The sequence below is a fragment of the Rhinolophus sinicus genome, linkage group LG10, assembly GCF_036562045.2.
Source record: "Rhinolophus sinicus isolate RSC01 linkage group LG10, ASM3656204v1, whole genome shotgun sequence".
Taxonomy (NCBI): Eukaryota; Metazoa; Chordata; class Mammalia; order Chiroptera; family Rhinolophidae; genus Rhinolophus; species Rhinolophus sinicus.
Window position 1 is genome coordinate 111,140,915 of NC_133759.1, and position 17,236 is coordinate 111,158,150.

The following is a 17,236-nucleotide window of genomic DNA, read 5'->3' on the forward strand; positions in this document are numbered from 1 at the left end:
ATGCCCCGAGCGTGTCTGTGCCTCAGGAGTTGTCTCAGGGCCAACAAACAACCGCGACTTTCAGTTTCTCCTGACACTTCTCCCCACACACGTGTGTTGTTGGCTCGCTAAGCTGCGACGTATCTTGGCTTTCAGACATTACAGGCTTCAAATATAACCAAAAACCTGCTGATCAGGTATGTGGAGACGAACTTCCAAGCTGCAATGACTTGTAAAACTATGTGCCTCTTATTGCCCTGTAAGGACACCGTGAACAAAGGCTGCCAGTCTGCACCAACTGCCTCAGACACAAACTGTAACTTCACACAAGTTGCCTGCGTGTGTCAAGTCACACAGGTGTTGTGGAAGCGCGGGCCTATGCGGGAGGGATCGCCCCGCGTTCTGAATCACTGAGCCGTGTCTGTCCACTGCAGACTTTTCTAGAAAGCTGCTGAAGCAAGTGTGCTTGGAGCAGCTTCTCCGTCCCTCCATGGAAGCGCCCACCCCTCTGCGCACCCGCCCCACCCTGAGGCTACTCGCAAGCTTGGCCTTTGCCACGTGTAGCATTGGCAGGAGTTTTAAAGCGAGAACCCCCAGCTCCTAACCAAGACCTAGAATCAAGGCTTTGCTTTATATTTTTAGCAACTGACCTACATCAGTAGCATCTGATAACTGTAAGCCAGGAGAGTTTCTTTTGCCAGAAAGTAGTTAGTCGGGCCCTGAGCGTCCGGCCCTCCCAGCACAGAGCCCTGCTTTCTGCTCTGCTCTCTTCTGTCATTGTCACCGCCACAGGGCGGGCAGGGTTGGCATTTCCTGAGATGACCATCCGGGGGGACGTGCGCTGGCCGTGTGCTCACTCTGTGCGGTCCTCCTGTCCCCTTCCAGAGTCCCTGGAGAAGTGGGAGCGCCTGACGGTGGCCGACGCCCTGGAGACCGTCCAGTTTGAAGATGGAGAGAAGATAGTCGTTCAGGGGCAGCCTGGGGACGATTTCTTCATCATCACAGAGGTCAGTCCTGCTCACTCACCCTGACGGGCGCTGCCTGGGGATGAAGCGCCCTCCTGCCCCCCAGCTGTCTTACGGGCTCCTGAGGAACCTGGTGGTCCGCGTCCCCCACACCAGCCTCAGCCGGGCGTGCAGGCCGGCCTCGCACTTCGCCTAGTGTGTCCTGAGAACGGGCCCGTGTGGCTCTGGTCAGTGGTGGCGCCCACGCACAGCCTGGGCGTGACCTGCAGCTGGGGTTTCACAGAGTCAGTGTCGGGGGAGGTGCAGAATTCAGGGCGTGTGGAACTTGCTGTGTTATCACTTACAATTGCACGTGAACCTGCAATGATCTCAGAATAAAAGTTTAATTTTAAAATATGGCGCCAGCTTTCTCAAGTGGCCACGCATGAGTCCCTTTTCCCATCCTTGAGGGCTGGTGACAGCTGGCTCTGAGGCCGCAATTGGTGGCGGCCACACCCAGCCTGTCAGTGATCTGGGTGAACAGCTGTTGTGGCCAGTGTGTCCCTCAACCCAGGGCTGTGCCCCGCCCAGGTCCCCAGAGAGAAAGCCCCGAGCAGGGGTCCAGGAGTGAGCGAGTGGCCTCTGGCTGTGAGGCCTCCTGATTGCGCCATGCCCAGAGCACATGGCTCGTTTGGCATATTTCCTGCTTCTCTGGTCCTCAAGGGCGGGAAGAGTCGCTTGTCCGGCACGGTGGGCTTTGCTATCGGAGCCGGGGGCCTCCAGCGCTGCAGACCGGTGGCCCCTTGTACTGTTCTTGCAGCCAGGTGCCTGTCCTTGCCACTGCCTCGCTAGAGAGAATGCATAGCTGTGCTCTCTCCATAAAACATGAGCGGGACAGATAAAATCCGCGGATATGAAATGTAGATGTCATTTGTGACTTCAGTCTGGGCTCCTGACGACACCCTGCCCGGAGGGTGTGGTCAGACCTCACCTTTCCACGGGGAGCATGACAGCAGGAGGGGATGAATGGCTGCGGGGGCACCTGGGGCCCTGGGGAGGGTCCTGACGGCAACCGGAGCTGCAGGGCCTGCATATGGTCACCTCCTGTGCCTCCCAGCGCTGAGCCTGGGACAGACAATCACAGGGTGAGTGCACGTAAACGAATGAGAGGGTGGGCACACGCGTGAGCAGTGATGGACGCATTCCCACCAGGCTTCCCAGAGGCTGTGTTCCCCTTTGCGAAGGGCTTTCCCCCTTCCCCAAGGAAGAGCCCCTCAGGCACTGTTGTCAGAGTGGGAGACTCATTTAGCAGCAGTGTTTCTTACGAAGGAAGAAGAAGGTGGAATAAAGCCGCAACAAGTTGCGATTCTGGTCAGTGTAGACCAGGTGCCCACCCAGCATTTTCAGACCCAAATGTGGCTGCGACCTCAGAACCAGACTCCAGAGACCTGCCCAGACCCGTTCTCCTACCTGCTGGTGACGTAAAGGTGACAACTGCCTCAGGGCATGTCCGGGCTTTGGCCCACTGAGCTTTGAGGGGACGGTGGCCTATATGCTTGCATGCTGCTAAGGCACTGTGGGACGAGAGGCGGGTGACGTCTCCTGCTGTGCAGACGGTGGTGGCCGCACTGACCCTGTGGGCTGACCAGGGGACCCTTGGCCACAGGCTCCACATTACTCTGCTGACTTCGATGTCCTGCCCTCCAGGTGCCGCATAACCATCTCTGACTTGTCCCTTGTCTGCCACCATGAAAGTCACTTTGGACAAGACACTCTCTCTGGGTGTCTGTAAGCCTGGCATTTTCCAGTTGAAAATAGTTTGTGCTCAGATGGTGGGAGGTTTCCTCAGCCATCCTGCCCCCAAATGGGCTGGATGGAAGGTGGCTGCAGTCTCCTCCCAGAATCTGGGCTTCAGTTCTCGCCTGGGCAAGAGGACGCGGCAGCCACGACAAGGGACATCCAGGCTGGGTCACCGCCTCTCGGACCCCGTCCTCCTTGGAGCCCAGCGACCATGCTCTGAGATGCTCCCAGGATGTGGCCCATCTCCAGCGGCACCGAGCTCCCAGTTCCGTGTTGAACATCCAGCCCCAGCCACCAGCCACCTACAGCCACAGACAGACCCCAGGTGAGAGCCACCAGCTGAAGCAACCAACCCAAGGCCTGGGACCGAGCCACAGCTGTCCTGGGATTGCTCACCGGCTCTCAGCACTGACATGGCTCCCCCGCCCCTGGCACAAGGTGGATGGCAGCCCCGGTGCTCCGCTGGGAGGGGGCAGACCCTCTGCTGCCCAGGTTCTCCGTCCTCTTGGCACCTACTCGCACAGCCTGGCCCAGAGGCAAGCTTGTATTGGCCTGCACAGCGGTTTTTTTAAGTATTTGAATAAATTGCCAATATTTGAAAATCAGGGTACTCCACATACAAATCTGGATCTCTCACCTCTCTTGAGACATGCGGTGTCTGGCCACTTGGACTGACACGGCCCCCGGGGTGACAGTGCTGCCCGCTCGCCGGGGTCCCCACCCGCCCCTGTGCCTCGTGGGGCCGGCTTTGAGCTGCAGCCTCAGCACTGATGGTCTTGAAGCCGAGGGCACAGGCGGCCGGCCAGTGCAGATGATTGTGCATTGTGCAGTGCAGCCCACGGTCTCCTCCCGCTGGGTCCAAGGTCACGGCAGAAGAATCGTAAGAATGTGTGTGAGAGGCACAGGTCGGCAGGGTCCTCACAGAAAGCACCGCAAAAGAGAAGGACATTGCCAAGGTCACTTACGTAAGCAGCCGCGATGGCGGGACCCGGCGTTTCTGAGCTGAGGATGTGGCAGGTGTTGTCTGAGCCCCGACGTCCATGTAAGCTGACCACCCGCCTGTGAGGGAGGCCCGGTCAGCGCTGCTCCGTCTCCAGGGAGAGCAGCCAGGAGGGCTGTTCCTTTGCCCAAGGACACAGCCACCAAGTGCCGGGGCCAGGAGTCAGCCCCGCGTCTCGCTCCTGCATCCCAGCGGCTCTGGGTGTGCTGGGCGTTCACCTGTGTGTGTGTCGTGCTTGCACATGTATGTGTGCACACGTGTGCGTGTGTGTACTTCATGCCTGCCATTCTAGAGCAGCACAAACGGGGTGAGCGATGCTTCCTGAGTTTCACACGCCTTCCCCTCTGGCTGACACCATATTGTGTGTCCAGCTGGCTTGGGGACCTGGCGTCGCTACTGCTCATCCGGTCAGTCCGTTAAAGCCGTCCTCGCGGTCGTCATCGAGGGTGTACCTGGCACCACGGCCGTGTGTGGTTTCTTTTTACTCATTGTTTTTCCTGTTCAGCGACAGTTGACATACAGTATTGTATCAGTGTAGGTGACAGCATAGTGACTACAGGTTTGTATGTGTAGGCAGTAGTTCCCTGAACGTTGAGGTGCCCGGGCCACATGGTCCTGAAGGCCACTTTTTTGGGTTTCGAGCCACTGAGCCTTGAGGGTGCACTGGCTCCATGAAGAGGGGGCCTGGGCCGGGCCGTGACCGCCTGTTCTCCGGGAGCCCTGCTGCCGCCATCCTCACAAGCCGATTGCTGACAGCAGCCTGGGCAGCGACTCGGTGACGTGAGCAACACTAGCTTCTGGACAGACTCGGCTCTTTGGCAGGCGTGTCCACCCCCACGCCCGTGACCGATGCGTACGGGGTGTGGGGCGGCCGGTCCACGTCCAGGCTCTGGGTGGGTGCAGTTAACTTCACAGCACTGTCCAGTGTGTCTGACGCATTCTCCTCGGCAACTGGCATTGTTCCCCTTTTCCTCTGTGACCAACCAAATTTGATGAGTACAGGGGCCACTCTCAGAACCGCAATGCAGCCTCAAGCCTCAGCTTCCCATGTGGCCGGGCGCGGCCCACTGGCCACCTGTGAAACAGACTCGCAAGGCCAGGCCTGTTCTCTCGGTGCTGCCTGACGCCGGCGGCTGTGAGGCTGTGGCCTGGGCTGGAGACATGACCCGCAAAGCTGCCCACCGCCTGGGGCCGCTGCCGCCCGGTGTGTCAGAATGACAAGCAGGAGGGGTTAGTGTCACCGTGTATGTTTTAAGGCTGGCACACCCCGTCCGGGGCCAACGTGGGTTCCATACTTCTGACCTCAGTGCCAACCTGATGCCCCGTATGTCAGTACATGGGGAGGAGTGGTGACGCCTTACGCCCAGAGACTGCAGAAAGCGTGCGGCACGAGGGCCACTCTGGTTTAAGGTTTCTTTTAAAAAGCCAACTGTGCCCCTGTACGTTTTAATACCCGATTCACCCCGAGCACTTGGGATGCTCGTGAATTCAGCTGTCCCGGGTTACCTGCTGTGAGAGTTAAGTTTACGGGTCAACATGGCCAGCCCACGGCACCGGGTGTGTTATCAAACGCCGACCCGGGTGTGTCTGTGCAGGAGTTTCCCAGCTGTTTTAGACTTTGAGTGAATTTCCCTCTCCACGGTGTGGGTGGGCCTTGCACAAGCAGTAAAAGGCTTTCCTCAACAGAAGGACGACTGAGGTTCCCCCCTGGGAAGAGGGGTTCTGCCTGCAGACGGCCTTGGGACTGAGTCCCGTCCACTCTGCCCCCCTGCCCCCCCCCGCAGGTTTTGGACTTGCAGCCCCTGTTGTGGGGGCCGTTCCCTAACCCCCCTCCACACACCTACCCATTGCTTCTGCTTCTCTGGAGAATCCTGACTGATACACCCTCCTCCTGATGCTTCCGGAATAGTCAGGCTGCCATGCAGGTGGGTGTGTGGGGCCCTGCCGCGGGATAGCGCTGTACCGCCCAGGGCATAGTCAGCTCTCCGGGTCTGGGCACTGGGCTCGGGGCTGCATGTGCCGGCGCCTCCGTGACGACACAGGCTCGGGCCTGCCTTTTCTCTTTTCCTCGAGGCCACGAGTGGAGAAGACAGTTGGGCCTTCGGGACCAGGCCGTCCTCTGCTCCCGCGGGGATGGGCCGAGTGTCCCTGTGTGTTTTGGTGGTGCTCATCACGTCGCTTCTCCCCCACGCGATCTCTCGAGCACACGGTGTGGTGATCTTTGCCATGGCCGGCCAGACGTACTTCTGCTTGAGGCCTCATTTCGGGGAGTGAGACTGTGGAGCTCCGCCTTCGCCTCTTTCTCACTGCACCCACCTTTTACAGGGGTCTCCCTCTGTCCCCTCTGCTTTCCCTTGGTGGGCGTCAGCGGGAGCCCGCTCATGCCCTGTGCGACTCTGCTGGCAGATGTGGTGGTTCTGGGTGGTGGTGTCCCAATCCCCCAGTGTGGAGCAGCCTGGCGGGGGCAGCCCCTGCCCCCGGGGACCCCTGCACACAGGGAGAGGGCATTTGGGGACAGAATGTGTCGAGGACGCACCAGCTCCTGTGAGGCATGCAGCATGCCCGTCTGTTCAGAGCCCATCAGAACGGATGTCAGGACCACACTGTCCAGGAAACCTTGGGAGGAGGGATGGGCAGCTGGGTGGGGGGGACGCAGGTCTGCGTCTCAGTCCCCTCTGCTGCGCTCCTCCGTGTGGCCTGTGTGGCCCCATTTCTGTGCCCACCAGAAACCTCCACGCAGCCTGGGGACAGCTGGGCCCTGCGAGCTGGTTCCCACAGAATCTGGAGAGTAAGGTTCCAGCTGGGAGGTGTCACCATGGAAACGCTAATTGGGTTTATCTCCTCTCAACAAGGATGTGAGTGTCCACAACAACACATTTCGGACCCGCCTTTGGCCCGGGAACTGTCCCTCTCATCACAGGCCTGCTGCTTCCCCCTCAGCCTTCAGAAGTGGGGGGTTCACAATGCACCATTGTTACCATCATCTCAGCAACTTTTAGGCAGGAGAACACCCGGCCCCCAGGCACGTGTCCCCCCTTTGCTCAGAGTCATTTGGGACTCAGCACCTGCCATGGCCCCACTGTGCACTACTGTTGGGTGGGGAGCGATGGCAGCCATGGGTGGTTTGCTGTTTATTTGCAGAGGATGGAAATTGTCTGATCGACTTTCCAGAGACTCACCTGGGTCTCACGTGGGGAAGGGGCCAGGCCAAAGCAGAAAGGCAGGGCCCCCGATGTGGACCCAGGAGGGAGCAGAGACTGTCCTGACCGATGGGAAAGATGTGAGTGGGCAGGTGGGGCTGAGCACTGATGGACGGATGGAAGTTTTCCAGGTGGAGGTAGGAGGGCAGGGCACCCAGGTGTGGTGGGAGCCGTGCAGACCTGGGCGGGAGGGCAGCCGGCTGCACCCCAGCACCCTGGGCCTTGGGACAGGCAGTGTGGAAGTTTGCTCCACAATGACGTTAGTTTGCGTTGTGACCCATACGGCAGGTGCATGTTGCCCAGCTGGCACCAGCGTCTCCCGTGAGCTAAATGGGCTGCACGCACTGCCCCCTGTGGAGCCTCCTGGAGGCCTGAGGGTTTGCGCCTGTCCTCAGGCCGCATGGCCCTGCCAGGAGGTGCCGAGCTGCTCAGCATGTGCAAGGCTCAGGCCTGGTGCTGGACTGTGCCCGGTGGTTACTGTGGGGTTTGCGTGGTTGGTGCCAGGCCTTCCAGTGCAGGAGTGCATGGAGCACAGTTTGCTGGCCGTGGGTCAGCGCTGAAGGACGACAGTCTCGATCCAGCAAAAAAGCACTCATTTCCGTCTGGGCCAAGCTGGGAGAAGCGCTTTTCCAGACTGCCTGGCTGGGCCAGGAGCCACCCTGCGTCAGCCGTCTCCTGGCCAGAGCCCCCTGAGCTGGTAGGGTGGCCATGGCTCAGGGGGCCCTGTCCGGGGGACACAGCAGGGTCCCCCAGGAGTTCTTTTTTTTTAAGACTTTATTTTTTAGGGCCATTTCGGGTTCACAGTAAAATTGAGGGGAAGGTGCAGAGGTGCCCTATGTCCCCCCACCCCACATGCACAGCCTCCCCACCGTCACCATCCCCACCAGATGGGACATGGTCACAGCTCATGAAGCTGCAGTGACAATCATCACCCAGAGTTGCCAGGTGACATTAGGGTCACTCATGATGTTGCACATTCCGTGGGGTAAACAGATGTGTGTGACATGTGTCCACATTATGTCACACGGTGGGGACCCTGCCCTAAGCACCCTCTGTGCTCCCCGTATTCACCCCTCCCTCCTCCAGGCTTTGGCAACTCCTGATCTTGTACTGTCCCTGCAGTTCTGCCCTTTCCAGGACGTCACAGAGTTGGAATCACACAGCATGTGGCCTTCTCAGAGGGGCGTCTTTCACTTAGTAACATGCATGTAAGGTTCCCCGTGTCTTTTCATGGCTGACACCTCATTTCTTTTAATCACTGAATAATATTCCATTGTCTGAATGGACCAGTTTGCTTATCCATCACCCACTGAAGACACCTCAGTAGTTTCCAAGTTTTGGCAGTTACGAAGAAAGCTGCTGCAAACATCCGTGAGCGGGTTTTGTGTGGACCTGTGTTTTCAGCTCCTTCGGGTAAATTCCAGGGAACAAGACTGCTGGGTCTCAGAGGGTCTGAGCTCACTAACGCCTGCTGTCTGCTTGCTGCCTGGGTGCCCCCCGCACCTCTGGAGAGGCCACTTGCTCCTAACTTCCCAGGCTGTGTCCAGGGCGGTTCTGATGTCCACTGAGGGTCACAGGAGATTCAGGGGCTCCGGGCTCTTAGCTGTCTTTCTTCTCGTCAAAGGACGGCCTTGTCGTCTGGGGACTGGGAGGCCAGCCCCTCTGAGACCTCTGCTATAGGCCCCCAGGCCTGTGCACGCCTGGCCACCCTTTCTGTGGGCTGGATGTGGGCAGATGAGGAGGACAGCTCTGAGTGCAGCTGAGTTGGGCGCTGCTGGGCTCTGCAGTGACCTCATTGCAGGGTCACTGACCCCCACACATGGTGTCTCATGTTGCCTTTTCGATGAAGCGCATTCGTGGGACTCGGATTCCTCGGCTTCTGTTCCCCCAGAACCTTCCGTGGATGAGTCCCCAAGGTGGCAGGACCCAGTGGCTGGTGCCCACCGCCGGCCCGGAGCTCAGGGCTTCTGTGTTTTGAGATGAGAGCCTTACATTTTTTTTTTAATTATGCAAGTAAAATGTCATTTGCTGGGGTAAGATCACTGACATGGGAGTCTCTCCAGTAAAGGGTAGAGCTACCCGCTCTGTCCCCAACACTCTGGATCCCTCTGATGGCTTATTTCTGACTTTTTTTTAATTAATGAAAGAAGCATAAAAGTGTAACACATTCCCCCGAAGTATGAAAGACACTGCCCCCAGCCCACAGAGGCCAAAGGAGGCCTGTGTTCCCATTTTCACTGAGTCCGAGTCCTGCTTCTGGTGGTGCAGGTGGCACAGACACACAGATACGGGACCCTGCTGGACCTGAGGCCCTGCTGTCGCCCCACAATTCCTGGCACCACAGGGCATGCCAAGGCCATTGTCACAAGGACGGATGTTTGGCCAGGAAATCCTAACAGATGCACTGTTCTGGACGAACCAATTTACAGGGATGTCAGCACGCCCACCCCACCACCAGCCAGGACCAAGGCCAACCCCCGGCGTCATTGGCCTCTGTGGGACTGACAGATGTGCCCCTCGGGTGGTATCGGTCCACAGCTGTGGTGCCCCTCCCTGGGGTTGGCTGCTAGGGGGGCTCAGGGAAAGGCTCCTGGTAGGGGGCTTGCAATGAGGTCACTGCGCCATCAGCACTTCAGGACAGAGGCAGGAGAGGTGTGGGGGTGTCGCGGGGCCTTGCCCTGGACAGAGGGGAGCCCCAAGCATGACCCCTGAGGGCAGCCTGCCCTGTGAGACTGCAAGGACGGGCAGAGGGCCAGTTGGGGTTGCAATAGCCAGGCCCTTTTAAAAACAATTTCTATGTTTTTAATTAGAAATTTAATGTTTTTAATTAGATATTTAATGGTGAAACATACATAGCAATGTCTTTAACCATTTTAAGTGGACGGTTCAGTGGCGTGAAGCACGTCCACAGGAGCTGTACATCCGTCACCACTATCTGTCCCCGTAACTCTTTCCATCTTCCCAAACTGAGACTCTGTCCCCAGGAAACATTCATTCTCCTCCCTTCCCCCACCCCCTGGCACCACCATCTACTTCCTGTTTCTATGAATCTGACTTTGTATAAGGGGAATCACACAGTGTGTGTCCTTTGTGACTGGCTGGTTTCATCAGCACAGCGTCCTCAGGGCCATGCACACTGAAGCAGGTGTCAGAATCTTCTTCCTTTTCAAGGCTGAGTAATATCCCACTGGAATACTATCTGTGTTGTGTTTATCCACACAAGCCCCTTTTTGATCTGCTAATAACGTCGGTGACAACAACCATGAACACGTCTGAGCATCACCCTGTGTCACCGTTTCCATACTGAGCCCATTTGACCCTGAGCCCCTGAGGCGGTGACCATTATCCTCCCAGTTGACTAATGAGAAAATGCACCCAGAAGAAGCGCCCCAGAATCCAGAGGACACCAGCCCCTCGGTCGTCTCCCCACGGACAGTGTCCCAGCAGTGCCATGCCTGTCATGTCACCTGAATGTGGCCAGAACCTGGGCGGTCAGGACAAGTGGTGTTTTATTTGACAGTGGGGAAACTGAGGCTGGGAGAAGCGAGGGTCCGTGTCCACAGCCGCTCGGCAGAGCCCGGGCTGAGGTCCCACCTGGCAGTGCCCACGATGCCCAGGCAGCATGGTGATGCCAGACCCAGGAACCCTGTCCACCTGCCGTGTGCTGCAGACACTTCAGAACTGCCCTTGACGGCCAGACCAATTTTATACAGCAATCCAGGCGAGATAAAACTCAATCAATTTGCCAGCTGTGGGTTTCTTTCACCTCTCGCTGAGATACTGCAGTCAGGGCAGTGCCTTTGACCTGTCTAAGCAAGGGACTTGCCCCGAGCAGAAGGAGGGGACGCCCGAGAAAGTGGATGCCCTGCATGGCCTTGGGCCTGGTCAGTGGGAGTGACATGCCCAGCTCTGCAGGAGCAGCCTTGTCCTGGGGCCCCCAGGGCGGGGGCAGCAGCCTTGTTCTGGGGGCCCCAGGGGGAGCAGCTGGCATAGCTACACCTGCAGTCATCGTCCTCCTTTGGGTCTGAGGGACAAATCAGAAGCAAGACCAGGATTGGTGTTGGCTTCCCAGCTTCCAGAACAGTCTGCTGGGGGAGACACACACCTGACCCCCGTGGAGCCCCCAGGCCCTGCTCCCCCATCTCACCCAGAGGGGAGCCTGTCCCTGCCCACAGCAGTCCCTGGTATGTCCCTGCGGTGAGCCCTGTCTGGTCCCAGAGAGAGCCTGCACAGTCGCTGGGTTTGCAAGGGCAACCCCATGCAGCAGGGCCTCTGCCGCCTGGCATCCCAGTGCCACCTGTTCCCGTCCTCCGGGCCCTGGCGCCAGAGCCATGCCACTTGTGTTGTTTTCCCACGGAAGCCGCAGTTTGAATCCTCGCCAAGGCCCGACCTCATGGATGGTCCATTAAACGCTGGCACGAAAACAGCCTCAGGCTGCTCACCAACCAAGTGTGTTTTTGCAGTCGTTCTGAGGACAGTTTGTGGCCCAGAGCATGTGACCGATGTGCACAGCAGCCGTGGTGAGGACGGTGCAGCCCCCAAAGCAAACAAACAAGGGGCAGCTCCACTGGGCCCCAAACATGGAGCCACCCTGGAGCCGGTTGCAGAAGTGCCACGTCTGGGACAGAGTGAGCTGGGGGAGGGGCTTCCACGTAGAGGAGGTGCTTTTGTCACAGCGACTGAGTCTCAAAATGCAGCTCATTTATTCAGAAGAAGTCACAGTTACCTGGGAGGTGTTTGTATGCACAGGCTGTTTAATCCTATATGTGTGCGCGTGTGGTGTGCATGTGTGTACGTGCGTGTAGAGTGTGCTTCTGCTTCAATACAGAAAGACACTGGCAAACGATGTGTTCACGTAAGACGTAAAGGCGAAGTGGGTACAGGCTTAGCTTTGCAGGTTCTGAGAGGTGTCTCGGGTGGGACTTTCTCATGAGCACTGCAGCCCTGGGAACCACCATTTCATGTCCCATCGCTCTGCAAGCTGACTCAGGTATCTGTGTCCTCATGACAATCTGTCACGTCTGACGTGCGCATGACTATTTCTGAAGCCAGGGGCCATGACCTCAGCCAGCACTGTCGGGTGGGTGGGTGTCGCACCCATTTTGCAGCTCAGGACGCGGAAGCTCGGGTGGGAGTGCAGGAGTCTGGCTCAGCTCAGGAGACCGTGGGGAGGTGCCGTCCAGACTGCGGACAGGCCCCCCCTCGTCTGTGTCACTGTCAGGTGTTCCGTCCTGTCACAAGGACGCCTCTGATCGGAGCTGGTGCATCCTCAGCACCTTTCCAGCACCTGCTTCCTTGGGTTTATCTTCTCAGTTGCCTTTTAATTTATGGAAAGTTATACTTGTTTTCACTTTCGGCTGTGACATTAAGTTGCTTTTAAAATGTACTTACTTAATAAGTTCTTCCTCTTCTAAACCTTCATTTAATGGGATCAGAGTGCATGCTCGTTTGTGTGGCCTGTCACCCCAGGGCCAGTCTTGGCTCAGGGTCCAGCCTTTCTGCCCTGTGATGTCCTGCCCTGCCCTGTGGGTGTGTGTGGGCCGTTTCCAGCCTGGGCTGTGATGAGTGGCACGCCGCTCAGGGATGCCGACTCTCGTGCCCAGCGGGGGTCGTCCGAGGCCGCTGCACCTGCCAGGGCTGTGCCAGGCGCGGGGGACCAGCCACTGCCCTCAGCTCCTATTGGAACTGACTGTGTCCGTTGCCCACCAGGCTGTTGACTCCAGGCCGGCAGCCGGTGTCCGCCTGGCTCTCCACTGTCATGCCAGCCCTGGGCAGCGCGCAGCACTGGCGAGTAAGGGAAGCCTGGCCTACGCAGATGTGTGAAAAGCCCTGGTGAGGCCGGCGGCACTCGTCTGTGGACAGTGAGTGACCCAGTCAGGGACCCCTCTGCCCAAGGCCTCCCTCAGGCTCAGTGCCAGGCTAGGGCCGTGCCAAGGAACGAAGGTCCCAGAGACCCCACCCCTGTGCGCCCTCCCCACATGCCCTGGATTGCTTGCTTCTCATCAAAGTCACACTTCCCCATTTGAGAAAACGAGACAGTCGATTTTCGTTTTTGATTTTGTAGAAAAAAATTTAAAAACCTGAAGTCGGCAAGAAAACGGGTTGCTTCTAATCCTGCCAGTAGCAACCTTCTTCTCATGACCCGCAGGCCACTTCTGTGGGTAATGACCTGCTTTATTTTTAGAGTTGGGTTAGAATCAGTAAGTGAGAAATTGGAGGGATATGGTGTGGAGTTTCAACAAGTGTATTTTTCCAGCCGCCAGAATTCCAGCTCACAGTCAGTCCCCTGAGGACGTCTGTGCTGTCTCCACGGCCGTCTGGGACACGCAGCGTGCACAGGAGGCGCATTTCCACGACTGGGGGTGGTTTTGCCATCCTGGAAATTCGGGGCACGTGGTGGTCACGCCTGCTGCCTGTGCGATGGCGACTCGGCTCTGCCATCAGCTCGGCGTCATGCTGATGGCCAGCAGGCAGAGTGGTCTTGTCGGGGGTGGAGCGTCGGCGGGCAGCCCAAGGCCCAGGAACAAGGAGCCCCCCAGCAGTGCGGCTGAGAGAGGGCCACTTGATGAGTGGTGGGCCTGGCTCTGTCCCACACGTCACACGACTGGGCTGCCGGCCTCGGTAGCCTTTAGGCACCACTGGTCAGGTTTCCCATTGTTTGGGGCTCAAGTGTCTGGCCACACGTTTCAGCCAGGGGCTCTGCCGAATGAGTGTATGAAGCAGGGAGCTCGGGGCTTCTGCCAGAGGACAGCATGCCAGTGTCAAGTGGAAAGTCCTCTGCAATGGGAAGAAAGGCATGTAAATTATATGCGTCATCAATAAAAAGGTGGAAGCTAGGAGGTCAGTGGTCGGGGCATCACGCCTGTCCCTGCGGCTCTCGTTTCCAGAGGGCCTGGTCTCTCCTGGGGAAAGCGCGGCTGGGTGACCGTGAGTCCTCCTCTGTGACCAGGACCCTGCTCCTCTCTGGGACTCAGGGAGGGACATGTGCCCTCCAGCCTGAGGGAGCACGCCCTGTCTGCCCAACGGTGACACTCAGCTTGGAGGAGCCCTTACTGTTTACACGTCCTGCTCCATCCATCAGAGACTCCACAAACACCCTGGATGGCCAGAGCGGGCCAGCTGGGGGAACCCAAGGGGGGCACCAACGGGGTCTCCTGACCTGCGTCTCCCAGACCGTGGCGCGGTGGGCATTACACATTAACCCGACTCGGTGAGCTGAGCCCACCCTGAAGCTAGATCACGCTTGCTGGTGCCAAAAGGGCAGCGGGAGGCTGAGTGGCTGAGGCCCTGGGTGCCTGGGGGGCAGGTGGAGCCGGTTTCACAGCAGCGCCCCCCAACCCCAGGCCTCCATGTCCTCAGCTGTGAAGTGGACTCAGCAGCCGGAAAAGGCGGGATGCACAGAGCTGTGACCCATCTGAGAGGCACTTGCGACTAGCCGCATGGGGCCTCAGCTGCTGAGTGCCGACGGCCGATGGCTGACACCAGGGAGGTATGGCTGTTATAAGGCCTCGCTCTTAATCTGCACGTCAGCTGAGGTGACAGAAAGGGCCCTGCTAGGGCGATGCACAGTCTCGGGCCCCCAAGCAAGGGACTTGCCCCAGTTACACAAGAAGCAAGGGGGCCTGCGGTTGGAGCCCCCTGGAAACCAATGTCCTCGCCCCCGGACGTGCATGCCCCAGGCTGTCCGGCTGCCATCCTGCCACCGAGAGTGGGGACTTCTGTGTCACGCATTCCAGGCGCTGCCTTGTCCCCACAGCCTGCAGTTAATCATTGATTCGGGCAAGGTCTGCAGATGCCCCCCTGTTGGGGTTGGGAGGGGCCACATCGCTTGGGGTGTGTGCCCCTGAGACCCACTCTCCGCTCTCCAGTGCTGGACGTGCTCCCCGCCCTTGAGAGCGCGCCAAGGTCGGCTGGGAGCAGCTGGATTCTCCCTGCTGCCACCCACCGGCATGTGAGCTTCCACCGAGGACCACAGAGCTGGGAGGATGCTGGGCTCCGTGACCCCATGCCCTCCATCCACAAGGAGAAAAATGGGGATTCAGTTTTAGGGGGGGCACGTGGAAGGGAGCCGGCAGGAGGGGCATTCGGGCAGCGCCCCCTCACGGGGAGCCCCTCGTGGGTGACCTCACGTGTCCCCTTGGCATCTGCAGGGCACGGCCTCCGTCCTCCAGCGCCGGTCCCCCAACGAGGAGTACGTGGAGGTCGGGCGCCTTGGGCCCTCCGACTACTTCGGTGAGTGAGGGCCCCTCCGCATGCGGCGGGCCAGCTTTCTGGGCTCCCTGCAGGGGCCTGAGGAAGGGGCAGCCGAGCCTGAGCCCTGGGTCCTGGCCTGCGGCTGCCCCAACCAGGGCAGGACCTCCCTGCTGCACCCGGGTCACAGACAGGATGCTAAATTCGAATGTCATTTTGACAAGGAGTGGCGTTCATGTGAATGTCCCCAACGTGTCACACTTATACCAAATGTCTGCTCGTTCATTGGAATCATGGTTGAGTGTCCTGGGGTTTGGCTGCTTTTCCCTAAATCTGGCCGCCCTGCCCCCAGGCCAGGCCCCTGACGGCCACTCTGTCTCACCCCCAGGGGAGATCGCGCTGCTGCTGAACCGGCCCCGGGCAGCCACTGTGGTGGCCCGGGGGCCCCTCAAGTGTGTCAAGCTGGACCGGCCCCGCTTCGAGCGCGTGCTGGGCCCCTGCTCCGAGATCCTGAAGAGGAACATCCAACGGTACAACAGTTTCATCTCCCTGACCGTCTGAGCTGCCAGCCCCGCCGCCGCCCCGCCCCGTGTGCTGGCTGCTCCTGTGTCTCTGAGGCCGTGGAGTGGGATCTGGTGTCCCAGCAGGGGGGGGGGCTGCCCCTCCCTCTTCACATTTGGAATAAAATAGTCACATGTGCATTTCAACACAAAGGGGCAAAGGGAGGCCCAGGAGGCCCTGCTCACCCCTCCCCACCCCCCTTCCCTGCTTCCCTCTGTCCCCTTGGGCTCCTTTCAGGGCCCTGCTCCCTCTGCCCAAGTCTTCTGGGGGACAACAGCGTTTGCCAACCCCCACGGCTGAGGGGCCAGACTAGGGGAGTCCAGGTGGCCCTGTCCGTGGGCTGGCTGGGTCCTGCTGGAGCTGAGGGAAGGTTGAGGGCCACACACTCTGTCACCTCCTCTCTGGAGGCCGGCCAGGCAGCGGCCCAGACCCAGGGCTCTGGGATGTCAGGTCCCCAGGTCTGGAGTCTAACGTGGGGCGGGGGTGTGCAAGGGGGTGTCCCACAGGCCCTCCCTCACACGGCCCTGTGGAAGGTGCCAGGCTTGGCAGAGCTTCTGGGTGACAAGCCGATCGTGGCCTCAGAGAGGGGCAAGTCCCTAGTCAGGCCCTGACTCCAGCTTCAGGTGACCCTGCATGGCTTACAGTCCCTGTCAGGTGGTCGGGGACACTGGCCAGTTTGCCCGACAGATTCCCCCCATCACTCTCACTGGGCCGAGACGCCCAGGACAGGAAGGGGGTGCCGTGTGAGGCTGGAGCGTCCCGAGACCCCGTGAGTGCTGTTCTCTCAGGGTCGGGTGACCCAATTCTGGGAGGCCCGGTGAGGGAGGGCATAGAGGAGGGATTCTGTCAGACATGCGCTGGCACCAGAGTCCCCTGTGTGTCACCCTCCGGCACACATGTCTCCCTTGAGCAGGCGGCCTGCGCCCCATACACCCAAGTCGTCTGTCAGTTGCATCTTGTCCAAGTACCTTCAATCCAATGACCGGTGTGCTTGGGCCACATGGTAGCTTCCGGTGACCTGAAATCGTGCCCTTGACCCGAGCTGGCACCTGCCTGGGTTGCTGCCTGGGCAGGGGCCCCCTGCAGCCTGTGGATGCTTCTGTGACGTGTACCCCCCCTCCCACTTATCGTGATGATCTCCGTGCTGCATGTGCCATTAAACGGGCAATGAAGTGCCTCCCCAGTGGGCGTTGTGGTCTGAGAGCGTTCATGGAAGGTTTTTCTCTTGTGTTTTTGTTGTGGTAAAATATTCATGACGTAAAACTTACCATTTCCACCATTTTTAAGTGTCCATTTCAGGGTCATTAGGCATTCACACTGCCATCGCCACCATCGTCCCAAACTGAAACTCTGTCCCCGTTAAACTCTAACTTCCCCCCTCCCCAGCCCCTGCACTGGCGGTCTGTGCAGAAACTCATTTACTAATAGGTTTTGTTTAACTCAGTCCAAAATACTCCCGTTTCAACAGGTTATCAATACAGAAATGGTTAATGAGAGATGTTACGCTTTTCTGGTACTGAGTCATAGAAATCATGCCTTTCATGTCACGTGACTTTGTCATA

The 17,236-nt window shown here is 58.8% G+C and overlaps 1 protein-coding gene across 2 annotated transcripts in view; it reads left to right on the forward strand.

The window, feature by feature from the left end:
- PRKAR1B (protein kinase cAMP-dependent type I regulatory subunit beta) overlaps nt 1–16,862 on the forward strand; it is an 81,856-nt gene extending 64,994 nt beyond the window's left edge. For both annotated transcript variants that reach the window (XM_019747486.2, XM_019747487.2), the window contains exons 9-11: nt 865–986; nt 15,074–15,155; nt 15,502–16,862. In XM_019747486.2, coding sequence (XP_019603045.1) covers nt 865–986; nt 15,074–15,155; nt 15,502–15,674 — 377 coding nt within the window. In that variant the 3' untranslated portion in view covers nt 15,675–16,862. The remainder of the gene's footprint in view (nt 1–864; nt 987–15,073; nt 15,156–15,501) is intronic.
- Nucleotides 16,863–17,236: the final 374 nt, after the last annotated feature.